Below are 14,594 nucleotides of genomic sequence, written 5' to 3'. Positions count from 1 at the left end.
AATTCTATTTTTCTGCAAGGTACTTATGAAAATAACAAATATATATGTTACTAATTTAAAGTAACAGAAGAGTAACAAAAAAAAAAAAGAAAGTTGAATATATATTATATATTTTTATTTTAATATTTTGGTCGATATTTACGCATTTTGTACGGGGATAACACACTAATTATTTTCTTTTCCATATTTTGTAATTCATCACATCACATTAAAAAAAGTAATTAAAAAAATTGTTAAATTCTTAATAGTAACTACTGAAGAAAAAAAAGATAGAAGACAAAATCGCGCTAATCTGACTCTTCAAAAAGAGGTTACTAAATATGTGTTTTCATTTTGAGATTCAGTTATTGTAATAAATAATATCATATTAAAAATATCAGATTTTAAAAACTATGTGGAAATCAATAGTAATAACTGCATAAAAAAAAATAGAATGAAAACTTCGACAGAAAAGAAAACAAAATTTTTTATTTCATTATTCTTTATTTTTCATTATTCTCCAATGAGAATAGAAAAATCACAAGCATTTTTCCCCCCACTCCAATGCGCAAGAAAGGCATCTTTTGAATCTAATTCTGAAGAAAAGATAATATCTTTCGAAAATTTCTGCGGAACGGAAAAGCAAAATTGTTTATTTTTCATAGGAAAAATCATTCTGCAAGAACTCAGTAACGTTCTGCGACAATGTCGCCATGATTCTGTCATGGGGAGAGCAACAATGTATTCAAATTTTAATTCTGCAACCAGGATAATGCCAATCCTTTTTTATCCAAAAAATTGAATTAAATTGAAAAATTTTGTAGTATCATTTATCTGTACAATACTAAATGTGAATATTCTCCTCAAGGCAATATAGAACAAGACACCGTGTGTTTTCTTCATGGGCTGACATCATTGATCCAACTTTATCTCAATCAGTCAAAGAGCTTCATAAGAACTTTGTGATCAACGGAAGCATAGAGCACCAAACACTCTTCAGGCCCATTCTGAGAGATATATCTATCAATAAAATGAATTCACAATTCCTTATGCCATTAACTCCGACCAAGTCATTTACAAAGCAAAGCCCCGCAGCATCCATGATCTCTTCTACAGATACTAGGAAGAAACCAGAAGTACCGGTGCAGTGTGCAGATAAGTAATAACATTTTTAGTTAATCATTAAATGTTTTATGCATGCAGTGTAAAAAAAGATTACTATTCTAATACAGTGGAGCCCCAGTTTTGCGTTGTCCGTTTGGTGAGTTATTTAGCTTAGTACATAATTTCTTTTTTTTAGTCTGGGAAAATTGCCCATTCCGGTAAATGTTAAATTATCCCGGATTTGACGTTACTCTTTCAAACAAAATCCCGAATTATATGTTGTTTTTTTTATAGCGGATCAAAATCATTTTCTCTGTATTTATAGTTTAATAAAATTCTTTTTTAATGTTTAAAACACACATTTTTTAAATTTTCCTTGCTTGCTTGAAAACCAACATTAAATCATAGTAAACCCTGAATGTTGGCTTTTCCTTAAAAAATGTAATTTTTTAAAATTTCAAGCTAAAAACAAATCGAAAATATTTATACACATATTTTTATATAATTTTCAGGGATAAAAAAATAGGCACTTTTATGACCGTTTTCTTGAAAATTAACTGATTGTTAAGGGTTTAATGATCAATCATCAATCGATAAAATGCTATCAATGATAGTGATGAAAACAATGAGGATGAGCAAAAAAATAGCGAAGCTGTACACACAAGTGAAAAAACATGTAAATATTACTCATTTTTTCTAGTAGTGTCAATTTTTGTCAATTTAGTCTTGTAAGTGTCAATTTTTGAAAATTTGAACTTATTTTTTTTATCCTGATTTTACGTTATCGCTTTATGTGTTCTTATAATGCTAGTAAGAAGGGAAAACGTAAAATTGCGGTTCCACTAAATCGTGTTGTCCAAAAGTATAAATTCTATATATTAAAAAAAAAAATAATGCCTACAGAATAAAGTGTAAAAATTGAAATACATACATATTTTAATTAACGAAATTCTCTCTATGCATATATGTATATACAATACATATATATCTATACACTTATTTTAACTTTATATATTATATATATATATATACACACATATAAATAAACAAAGTTAAAATAAGAGAAAAATATTGAGAAAACATGGAAAATAATAAAGAAAAGAAGAAAAATTATTAATGTAAAATATTTTTAATAAATATTGGAAAAAAATTTTAAAAAGTTGGAAAACAAAAAAATGAAAATATGTAATCTCTTCATCAGTTCAGAGGATTATATCTGCGTAAAGGAATGCTTTCTAATATTGTATCAATATAGCCAAAGCAAAATATATCAATATAATAGCATACCCTCCAACTTATGAGGATTTTGAAAATAATTCTTTCTAGTGGTAGCAAACCAAAGTAGAAATTTTTAAAGCAAATGGATCTCTCATAAAACTTTTATCAGAACTTAAGAATCTGGCCATATGGCCTGCACTTTTATAAGTAATAGTGGACAAGTTACGCTAAAATTAATTTTTTTAAAAATACTGAGACATTAATTTTGGTACCGTCTGAAAAGAAGATTTCTGAAACTACGGAAATTCCAAAGCAGTTGGAGGGTATGTAATAGTGTGAGGAGCATTTAAAAAAATTGAAGCAAACTAGAACACATTTAGTAAAAATATATCACACAAGAGACAGAAGATGATAAAAAGAGGAAATTTTTTAGCAGAAGTACAGAGATGATTGAGCTTTGGAGAAATCATGATTTTTCGAAGTCCAAGGTCCAGAAGTTATCGACATTTATAAACAAAAATTCTTGTATATTTTATTTAAAAATATTAGAACTAGAATTAATACTTTGCATCTCTTTCATTTGTAAATATTTTTTCTGGTTGAATAATAAATGTGATTAGAGATAAAAATAAACTTACGCATAATTATTAATTTAAATTATGCTGCATATAATTTATTTAGAATTCCATGTTTTGAAAATATCAATGATTTAAATTAATATCGGCACAAATTTTTTGAAATGTGTCATTAATAATTTTACTCACCAAATTTTCAGGATTTTTGAGTTGTGCTCACAATCACCCCTGGAAGTATCAGTTTTTTTTAATTTTTAGATAAATTCTAATAGTATTTAATTTTCTGCGAAATATATTACTCTTTATTTTGATAAATAAATATATATATACATTAAGTTTATATGCAAAGTATCATATTTGCCACCAACGTAACTAATTTTGTGTGTTGCTCTTTGTTAGTCAACCTGCTGTGCAATTGGCCCCTCATTCAAAAAAGTTGTACACTCCTAACATATTGTTATAAAATATTTTTTTAGGTAATGGAATTTTAAAAACCATATAGAAATCAATAGTAATAACAGTTAGAAAAACCATCATGAAAATACTGGTTAGGATACAATTTTGAATTCACATGTTGACATGGTGTAATAAGGTCGTGTTATAAGTAATATATGTTAGTAGTAAATACATGTGTATATATGAGTAAATTTCAGTGCAATTAAAATTTAAGATTATAATTTTAAATGCAGTGTACCATAATTTAGTTTTTTTTTTTCGGTTTAATTTGCAATCAGGGAAAATCCTTAGCTTCTACAAAATTACTCTTTACACAAAATCTCCCTATCTTTGGTTTTCCAGTGTAATGTTAAGGAATAGAAAGGAAAATAAAATTTTAACCTGAACTCAAATGTTTAAAATGAATAGCAATTAATTTGATTACTCTTGATTAGGTGGAGACAAAGACACCTGCAGAAAAAGCAATAATTCATATATTAAGTAATCCAAAACATTCATTTATCTGAAATATTATTTGTGTTATTATAGCTAATTTTTTTTTAATTATTTAACAACATTATGGAAATTTTTCTTTATTTACTAAAGCCTATTGTCATGCCAATTCTTTTGAATTCTTTCTTTTGCTGATAAAAATAAATTCATTGATAAAAAAAAAATCTGAATTAACAGAAAGAAGAATCACAGAAGGAAAAAGAAGCAATATTGTGAAATATGCAGTGTTCATTTCTCAAATTTACGCGAAGTAAGTTTTGTTAAGTTTATATTTTTTTAAGTATTTCAAAATACGTTTAAAAATGTTTTGCTTGTTTTTTTTTATAGTTTCAAACGCACAATTGTTAAATATTTTTGGCAGTGCAAAATATTTAAATTTAAGTATTTACTGAAAATATTATTGTTGATAAAATGAATTTCAATATTAACTACTATCAAGTGTTATATGTAGGAACGTAGAAAATTTTTCCGAAGAATGTGAATTATGTTAAAATAATTTAGTATAAAAAAGCTTCAAATAATTTTTTTGCCGGTTAACTTTTTTTATATCCAAACTGCATTCCTTGGATATATTTTAGTTGGTTTGTAAACATGCCCTATTATTTTTATTGATTCTGATGAAATTGTATTTGATCAACCATGATATGTAATAACATTGATAAAATTAAATTTTTTCATTTTGTAAGTAAATTAAAACAGTAATAGATTAAATTTAAATAACAAGAAATTAGCATAGTGCAATAGAGTGAAAAAAATGTTCATATTTACTTTTAAAATAAAAATTTTCATTTTTTTCAATGATGGCCAGGTGGTCGAGCAATCAGCGTGCCTCATTGTGAAGCCGATGTGTTCTGGTTTCAATCACGCTTAGGGCATGGATGTTTCTCTCTGTGTTACGTCTTTTGTGTAAATGTGATCCATCCTATGAATGTGTATTGGCGCTCACCTCCTTGATTTGGCTTCACAGGTGCCCCTTAGTTAATGTAAGATGAGTAACAGTTCTGACATTTTCATGCAAATCTCAAGTATTTCAGTGCCTGCCGTTAAAAAAATGGTAGTCCTAGAGCGTGAAGATACGATCATAAGATCAAAAGCTATTTAGTGTGATCCATGTTTTTTTTACGCACTGTACAACTTTCAAATACGTATTATCAATCTATTGAGGAAGAGAAGAAATTAAAAAGAATTATATTTACATAACTTTTATTTTAAGTGATTAAATCAAAAGTAATTTGGGGTGGTTTGTGTTTGAGTGTTAGAACATGAAGATTCGATCATAAGATCAGAAGTCACTCATGGTGGTCCATGTTTTTATTTATTTTTATTTATTATTTTTTTTAATGCACACTTTACAGCTTTCAAATACCTATTTAGCTTTCAAACTATTGTAGAAAAGAAGACATTAATAAGAATTATATTTAAATCACTTTTATTTTAAGTATAAATCAGAAGCTTTTATTATTAAAAATGAAATTATTAGTTAATACCATTCTAGGTCAATGAAACTGGAATAGACCTGGTTGCTTTGGCTGATGTGCCACTGAGTTTAGCTTTAAAAGTTATTATTAACAAGTATTTAATAAAAATAGGCATTGATGAAGTAAATGCAAAGTATTGTTACTAACAGGGAAGTACTATTACCAGAATCCATAGCTTCCCATCTACTGAATTTTCCAGTAGACTACTGGATTTTGCCAGTTTCTCCTGGTCTACTGGTTTAATTTAAATTCTCCTGGTTTTTGTACATTTTAGAAAATTCCCTGAAATTGAGTAAATTTCCTAAAAAAAATCCTATTGAAATAGAATTTTTGTACAGATTATCTCTTGCTTAAATATTTAAATGAGCATTACTAATACATAATAAAGTGAACCTCATTTATCGTTAATCAGTTCAAAATTTTGTTTGTTATAAAATATTCAGTTTATTTTTATTCAGAACTCTTTTTAAATTAATTAAAAAATCTTTTACCTGTCTTTTATGAATTAAATACCTATTAATATTCGAAATTATGAGGAAAGGTAATACATAACATTTCAAGTATGTTTAATGTCAATCATAACTGGAAAATATTGCAGTTTTTCTATTTTGATGACTATAAAAATACCTAAAATTCCCTATGTGTAAAATATTTAGTACATTATGTAACAATTGTCATGAAATTTATATTTCGTAAAATCTACTGGATTTTTTCCTATCCATGTTGGCAGCTATAAGAATCTTATTTATGTAATTAAACTCAATCCACTGATCTATTCCATCAGGCATCTTGGCATTTTTTTTTTTTAATTTGATGAGTGACCATATTTTTAGTATTTTTCCATTCCTGAATAAATACAGTCAAACCCCGCTATAGTGAACATGGTTTATAGTGAACTCCCGGATATAGTGAACCAAATGTTCGGTCTCTTGCCTTGCTATGCACGCATAATGTCATTTTTTGTGGATATAGTGAACCAAAAAAGTGAGGAAGTTGGATATAATGAACTTTTTTCTGTCTTCGACTGATTTTTTTCTTCATTTTTTTGATATTTTCAGGGAATATAAACTATCCAAATCAGAAGTTTGTAACATATGGAAAAATAGGCAATTAATAATTTCTGCTCGTGAAAAAAATTTAGATGGCAGAATAAGTTGAGAAAAGCAGATCACAAGGATGATGATGAGGCATTACTGACGTGGTTCACCATTCGAAGAAGCCGCAATTTTCCTGTATCTGAACAAATGTGGATGAATTTGCTAATCGTTTTTATGAGACTACTTTCATGTGCTCGAATGGCTGGTTAGGCAGGTTTAAAAAACGGAATAACACAAATTCAGGAAAAATTATCTGAGAGTCGGGAAGTGTTTCCATAACTGATGTTGAGGATTGCTCATCAGCTAAAGATTACGAATTTTTTTTTGTACGCAAGACGAAGAGTAATGAAAAATAACACATTTTTTGCTACTACATAATATTTTTCAGTCATTTATTTGAATAATGTGCTATAAAAGGGAGGAGTTTGGGAACCATTAGGTAAATTATCTGCGTAACGGATATAGTGAACACCCGGTTATAGTGAACCGAAATTTCGGTCCCTTGAAGGTTCACTATAGCGGGGTTTGACTGTATTTACATGCCTTGCTGAACACGTAAGAGTGAAAAATACATATTTAATAGAAATGTTTACTTGTCTTGAGCTTGTTGAACATTATAATTTTCGAGCTCTGTTTTCTGTATACATTTACAAATTTATAATATATTATCCAATATTTCCTAAAAATAGTTATAATTATAAATAAGATATTTTTTATATCAGTTATATATAAAAGCACTACCTGCCAATAAATAAAGATTGTTTTGCTAGTATCTGCTGGATTTTTACCATTTTCCCCATGGTTTTTTTACCAGTAGAACTTTGGATTTTAGCAATAATATATTTGGCTCTAGCTTTTGTTTTTTACAATAATATATTTTTCATTTATAATAATTATTTGACAATTAACATTTAGAATTCAAAATATTATAATAACTAATTAAGTATCATTGTGTATTTTTAAAATTTATTCTTTGTTAACATTAATTGTATGAAATTTTTTTTGTTTTTTGGAACTCCTCGTGAAGTCAGGGAATAGTGTAAAAACTGTTAAATTTGAAACTGTTAAAGCACTAGATTTCAATTATAGACTGTTTTGATATTTTATATTTTTTAAAAAGAGTTTCTCCGACTTAGGTTGGAAGAACCTGTCTAAATGAACTAGGTTTTTTTTTTCCTGTTAAAAAAAAAAAAGCTCTTAAATTGAAACATCAAAATTTGCAAGGGGTAGTAAAAAGGATTTAAATCTTTAGACATCTCTTTTTTAACGAAACGTGTATCTTTTGCAAAAATCTGTTTTTTTTTTAAAAAAAAGGATCAATAAGTTCTTTTTTAAGAGAAAAAAGGAAGAAAAAAAAGATGTTAGCATAATCTAACTACAGTGAAATATATATATATGTGTGTGTATATATAGATATGTATGTGTATATATAGATATGTATGTGTATATATAGATATGTATGTGTATATATATATATGTTTATATATAGATACCTATATATATATGTAGTGCTTTTGATTCGAGTTTTCCGTAATACTTTCGAGCAGAGTCATCATTTTATCTTAATACAGAGAAAGTTTACTTTTAACTCATGTCCCTAAGATTGTTATTTAGCAGTCGTGTTTAATATTCCTTTTTTATAAGGCCGATAACATAATAACTTTTAAGTATTTAATGAGGAAAGCGTAAAAAAATATTTACTTGGAGCAGAAAAGCTCCTGGAGGCAGGTTTACAACCGTTTCAAAAGACAAGTGCACACTTTTTTCACATGCTGCATATAGTTATTACTTTTTATATTATGTGATCTATAATACCCAGACTTCTTTGTTAGAAATGATGCCATAAGATGTAATTATAAGACCGGATGAAGATGTATTAAGATCTCAAAATATTTATTAATTTGAATGCTTTTCGGCTTCATAAAGGCACTTCACTACGCAGTATAGACTCATTTTATAAATAAAGATTACATTTCTATTTAATTAAAGTTAATATATATGCAAAGAGCTTAGTTTATTATGTGAAAGAGATTATTTAATGTTCTCATCTGTTAGAAAGGCTAGTCTGCAATTAAAATATATGTTTAGTTTTAAGATCCCTTTAATTTTATTTAGCTATTATTTTAGATGTTACATACTGTTGCGAAATTAGAAAAGCCTTCTATAATTTAATTCTATTATTGAAAAAGTCAATGTTTTTTCCATTCAAAAATTTATACTCTTATTAAACTTAGTACTAAATAAATTCTGAAAAATGTTGTGTGATTCTCCATCTGTGTGATAAAACCTTGTAATTTAACCAGGAAGTTGCCTGCTTTCAAATGTCATGATTACCTCCATCAGTATCTCGGCATAACAGTCTTCTGTGTGGGGGTAACATCTCCGTGTGTTCTCCAAATTGAAAGATACTAAAAGTACTTTCCTTTTTGCATCTTTATTGGACAGCAAGATAGGCTGATTAGCCCTGGCTGGGCGTAGGATAAATATCTTGAAAAAGAAAAGAAAATATCTTGTTCATTATTTTTACTTTATTTAAATAAATCAAGGATTTTTTTAAAATAAAGTGATTGAAATCATCATTTGAATTTCTGATTTAATTACTTGGTTACGACTGCAATCTTGCTATCTTTAATGGGATTATAGTTTTTTCTTCTTTTTTTTTCAGCATATTGAAAGCAAGTCTCATTTGAAGTTCATGAATGATGCTACTAATTATAGTAAACTTGAACAACTCATTGAGAAATTACCCAAGTTTGCTGATATTATGAAGTTGAATTTGACAGGATGTAACAATTTAGAATCTGGGTAATTAATTTTAATAAATAGTATTTATTTATACTGAAAAAAAAATTTTTTTTTACTATTTTTCTTAGAATTTAGATTGTTAAAAAATATATATATCTAATTGCAAAATCGTGCTCACAATTGTTATTGGAAAAGCAATTCATTTGATTGCCATGTCGACTGTAGCCGTGAATATCACAAAAAATGTAGCTTTTGCATTGTTCCATATTTCCCTAATTCATTCCCTAATCCGTTTTTGTTTTGAATGAATAAATAGCTGTTTCACACCTGTCCCGTTTGCTGCAAGAGCGGAAATGGATAATTGCATTATTTAAAGTAAAAATCAAGATCGGGTCAAAAAAAAAAAAAAAGCAGGAGTTTTAAGTTAAGCACATAATTTATCATCTTGACAACATGAGTTGGTTTGTGGGCTAATGCTGGAGAGATAGGGCCCACAAGAACTCTATAATCCTATATGGGCCCCATTTCTCCATGTTGCTTTGAATGCCATCTCTTTTTTTAAGAGCACTTCTAAGACTTTTTCCTTTTATTGACATTTTTTCCTTAATTAAATATGAAAAACAGATATTCAGCATTAAAGTTTAATTTTGAAAATTTTAATTTTTTTTTAGTGCTTTTATTATGGCATAACATTTTTAAGACAGTTTCGGACTAACTTTTTCTCTTTAATTGGCACTTTTTCCTAAAAATTAGGTAATATGCAGGATTTGTTGATGTTTTGATAATCTTGACAAAAAATATTTTGTTCTCTTGACTTATGGCTCATTGTTCTGATATTCCTGATTTTAGTGTTCAAGAAATGTCATTTTTGAAGAATAAAAATTTAAAATTTTTCGAAATAGATTTAAAGAATCAAAAAATTTTCAATTTTGATCCAATGTCTTTTTATTGTAATTAATTATATACTAGTAGAAATTGCTAAATTTGATGGTTCTAATTACGAAATCATACATACACTGTTCATGCATATAAAAAATTTTGTAAGATAGACTTATGTAATATAACGATCATTGAAACATCTTTTTCATGTGATTTTAAAAACTATTGATTAAAATCGACAATACAGCAGTTGTATCATAAAATTTTTAAATGATGAATTGAGGGATAATCTGCCAAAATTACTTTGAATTGAGGGATAATCTGTTACAATAACTTGTTGTGCTAAGTGGCATATTCACTGTGTTTTCATTTCAAGATTATTGAAACCCAACTTTAAAATTATTTGAGTACTGAAATCTTGAGTTCAATTACAAATTTTCATTATAAATTGGTATGAGGGGATATAATTTTATTAATACTGGATATATACTTTTTAATGTGGCAGTACTGTAAAAAAATTCATGCATTAATATGAAACTATTATGAATTGTTCAGTATTGATTAAATTATGCTGAAAACTGTTAAAACTTTCTGTTTTAAATGAAGTAAGTCAATGAATAGTAGTATAGTTTATTATTCTTTTACAACAAAATTTGCTTTTATTAACACTTAAGTCAAGTTAATTGTAATTTTTTTAGTTTACAACATTATTTTTTAAAAGTCTGGCACATGTGTACTACAAAAAATTTTCTAAATTTTTTTTGTGCTGTAGAAAAATTTTTGTCCTGTTTTTTTCTTTACCTACCACGCCTATAATACATAAAAATTGAGATTTTCTGCTTTTTTTTTCCTTTAAGAATTAACTATTTATTTTTCTATTTCTCTTTTGCTTTTTTAATAACTGTTAATAAATCTTTTATTTATGTTTCCTAATTATTTTTACTGTGAGCATTAATTTTTATATACTTTTTTTCCTTTTTTTTATATACTTGTTTTTTTCTTACCATTTTGATTTTGGCCCTACATTTTTTCTAATATATACAGTAATATTATGAAACTCTGAGAATTTCTGCATTAAATAGTAAAAAAAGGATAATAGTTAAGATATTTTTTTAGGTTCATCCTTTGCGTTTTATTTCAGTTTTCTTCATTGATTTTTATGAACAGTTTAGTTTTTCTCTTTTTATTAATATTTTTCAATTCCGATATTTTTTTTCATTTAAGACACTGCATCCCCCCCCCAGAAAATAAGGTAATATTAAAAATTGAGATTTTTGACTCTCAAGCATCTTGAATTTGCTGTGCATTCCATCTAATAGAGCACTAACTGCATCACTCATTTTATGTCTTGTTTAAACATTACTAGCTTTAAATGTGTTTCAACTTTTGATATTAATTGATTTGAACTATTTTGTTTGGTTGATGTTTCGAAATATGTTAGTTTAACCCTATTATGCTTGATTTATAATTCATTTTAATTTAATTATTTATTTAGACTTATTTAACACATTATTTCTCCCTTTTTATTATCATCGTAGTCGTTGGCCAGACAGCCCAGTGTGAGCCAATGCCTACCTCTGAAAGTTTCTCCATAACGATTTCAGATTTATCTTTGATCTCCAATTATTTTCATTAATTGCAAGAAAACCAGACTCCACCGAATCAGCCCATCTCAACAGTGGCCTTCCCCGCTCTCTTGTTTGAGTGGGTCTAAAAACCAATATCTTTTTTATAGTATTGTCATCACTCATTCGAATCACATGAGCCACCCAATTCATTCTATTTATTTTTAAGTATTTAATAATATCAGGTTGTTTATAAATCTTGTTCAGTTCTAAGTTAAATCTCCTGCTCCAGTTATTGTTTTCATTTGCACCGTCAAGTATATTATGCAAAATCTTTCTCTCAAATATTGCATAACAATTTTCCTCTAGTATTCTTATATTTTGAGACAATAACATATTATACTAAATTAAAAATTCTATTCCATTTCAGATTTTTGCCAAATGGTTGCAATCATCTTGGAGATACTAACTTTGCGGCTCAGCAAGCAACTCCCTCTAAGGAGATGAATCTCTTTTCAAGCGAGTCCTCAGAGTTTGCGACAGAGTTGTACGACTTGGATGATGATAGTATTATCAGTGCTACTTGTAGTACAGCCAGTAGTGGATTATTTTTCTTACAGGACAGGTTGGATCTTGATGTTTCTCCTGAAATTCCAATATCTTGTTCGAAAGTTAATAATAATCAATTTATACCTGATTATTCGAACACATTGGAAAATCTCCAGATAGCTACAAAAAACAATGACTTTGAAAATGATTCAAAACTATGTGAATTTACCAGCAGTTATTTGGAGTTGAAAAACACATCAATTTTAAAAGAAACCGAATGCCGAGTGGCTGATTTACAAACGGATCTGTCTCTTTCGGAAATTTATGATGCATCCATAGTGTCTCTTCCTATCAACGAAGAAAAAGGTGTGTCTACCGAGAAGACAGATTTAAAGGAATTGATGTATTCCATGTCAGAATCATTCGAAAATTCATTGTTTTCCAATCCCCGCCGTGCTAAGTCGAAGAAAAGGAAAAGGGGAGAAGACCTTGAAACCTATATGCTGAAAAAGTTTTTACGTGATGAACTTTCCATGCATATTTCTGATCCCAATGTTTCAAATGAAGGTTTCCATGATAGTGGTTTCTGTTCCACAATGAATTTTGATCAAAACCTATCTCAGCATGCTGAATCTAGCCTGTACGCTTCTGTCCACGGTAACTCAACAGACAGTAACCAGGCTGTAGATTTGAGTATATTAGACAAAAGTGCTTCCAATTTGGAAGTGTCTATTCCAATTTCTGTTCCAGAATCATCCAGCTCACTTAGTCCTCCAATACTGGACCTATGTAAACAAGTCCCTCCTATTTCAACATATTCATCTCCTCCTATTTTAAGCAATGAATTGTCGGACACAGAAATTCTCAATCAAAATAATTTACCACAGGTAAAGAATCTCACAGATAGCATTCACACGAGTGTGACGGAAATCAATCGACGTGACATCCTTACCGACTGTGCAATCGAAAACACTATTTTAAAAGCTTCTCGGGTAGAAGATTGTATTAGTTCGAAGTGTTGTGAAAATACACATGAAACTCAAATTGTTCACGATTCTACACTAAAGCTTTCACAAACTGGCATACTAGAAGTGAAAGATACCCCAGTTATTGCTTCTGAAACAAAGGATAAGAGTACATGCTTAAAGAGTTTGTTTCTTTACAAAAATAAGAGCAATTTAATGTTAGAGAAACTGTTGCTGTACAGAGACAGCTTTCTGTATTGTCATGGTTCTTCTGAATCATTTCTTGAGAGGTGGCTCGCAGTTTCTAGTCAGACTTATTCTTCATATTACTTAGGAAAATTTGCAGAAGTCCTCATTTCCCAAAATAAGCAACAACTTTCTGGGAATATCATTTTAAGATTGAATAAAGTCCTTAAAGGAGATGGTGTTAGGAAAGTGTTCATTGTTCTGAATGCTTGTGGTAAAAATATCACATACAAATTTATCAAACAGCAATTGGCAGAACTATCTTTGCTGTACCATCCTAGTGTTTCCAAGCATCTTCGACACATCGGCTATTCACTCGAAAATAAATTTAGACTGTGGCAAAAATATTCCGCCATGAGCAGTTTTATCTCCGATTGGGGGGCTTCACACCAAACATATTTGAACAGTACTGAATGTAAATTGTGTTTGATGTCTGATATTTTTATCCCATGTGACAATCCAATTTGCTTGAAGAAAAGTCTAATCAAGATAAACTTGGTTTCCGAGAAAATCGGTGATATATCAGTCCACAGTACTGCGGTTGACCTATCTTCAGGTCAGTCTAATCCATGTGATGCTGCCTTACCTGAGGATATTCCTTCTGACCGCTCCTCTTTTGGTACTCTTTGCAGTCGTGATTGTACGGAGATTGGAAGTTCATTATCTGAAGAAGAGTACATTATTGTAGATTCTTACTCTGATGAAATGGATTGGGTTAAAATGAATCCTTATTCTGAAGAATTCTGATTCTGTGCTGCTTCTCTTTAACACAGCCTGATTTTTAGTAAAATCACAAGAACATGTTCTGTAGGAGAATGGTACCTAACTCTAATAGAGTGAATAAGTAGCAAAAATGTCCTCTTTTTTTTATTAATGCAGGAATGTCGTGTGCCTAAAAAGTGGTAAAAGCATTCATTTTTATTTATTTAATCTATTTATTGAATCTTAGCTACCACCCTGGCTTACTTTGCAATTATATATAGCAGAGTTGCCACTCCACAGGGAAAACCTGGAGAAGACAGGGAATTTCAAAATCACCTAAAATAAGAGGGAAAATGCAGGGGAATTTTGATTTCTTTACAAATTTGGAAAAAAAAAAAGAGAATTTTGTTTTTTATTTTTATCTTTTCAAAAATGGTGACCATTTAATGCATAATCTATGAGATATTTAAGGATGATATTCCAACTATACTAAACTATAGCATTTTTTATGTATAATCAGCTGTTTCTTCTTTTCTCTAAGTTT

The 14,594-nt window shown here is 28.8% G+C and overlaps 1 protein-coding gene across 1 annotated transcript in view; it reads left to right on the top strand.

Annotated features, from left to right (window-relative positions):
• Window positions 1-14,392, top strand: part of LOC107445026 (uncharacterized) — a 31,323-nt gene extending 16,931 nt beyond the window's left edge. The window contains exons 8-11 of the mRNA XM_071177926.1: window positions 848-1,138; window positions 4,002-4,074; window positions 9,065-9,204; window positions 12,019-14,392. Of these exons, the coding sequence (XP_071034027.1) occupies window positions 848-1,138; window positions 4,002-4,074; window positions 9,065-9,204; window positions 12,019-14,095 (2,581 nt within the window). The 3' untranslated portion in view covers window positions 14,096-14,392. The remainder of the gene's footprint in view (window positions 1-847; window positions 1,139-4,001; window positions 4,075-9,064; window positions 9,205-12,018) is intronic.
• The last annotated feature ends 202 nt before the right edge of the window (window positions 14,393-14,594 follow it).

This window comes from Parasteatoda tepidariorum, chromosome 2 (assembly GCF_043381705.1).
Source record: "Parasteatoda tepidariorum isolate YZ-2023 chromosome 2, CAS_Ptep_4.0, whole genome shotgun sequence".
Taxonomy (NCBI): Eukaryota; Metazoa; Arthropoda; class Arachnida; order Araneae; family Theridiidae; genus Parasteatoda; species Parasteatoda tepidariorum.
This window is presented reverse-complemented; position numbering and strand designations above follow the sequence as displayed.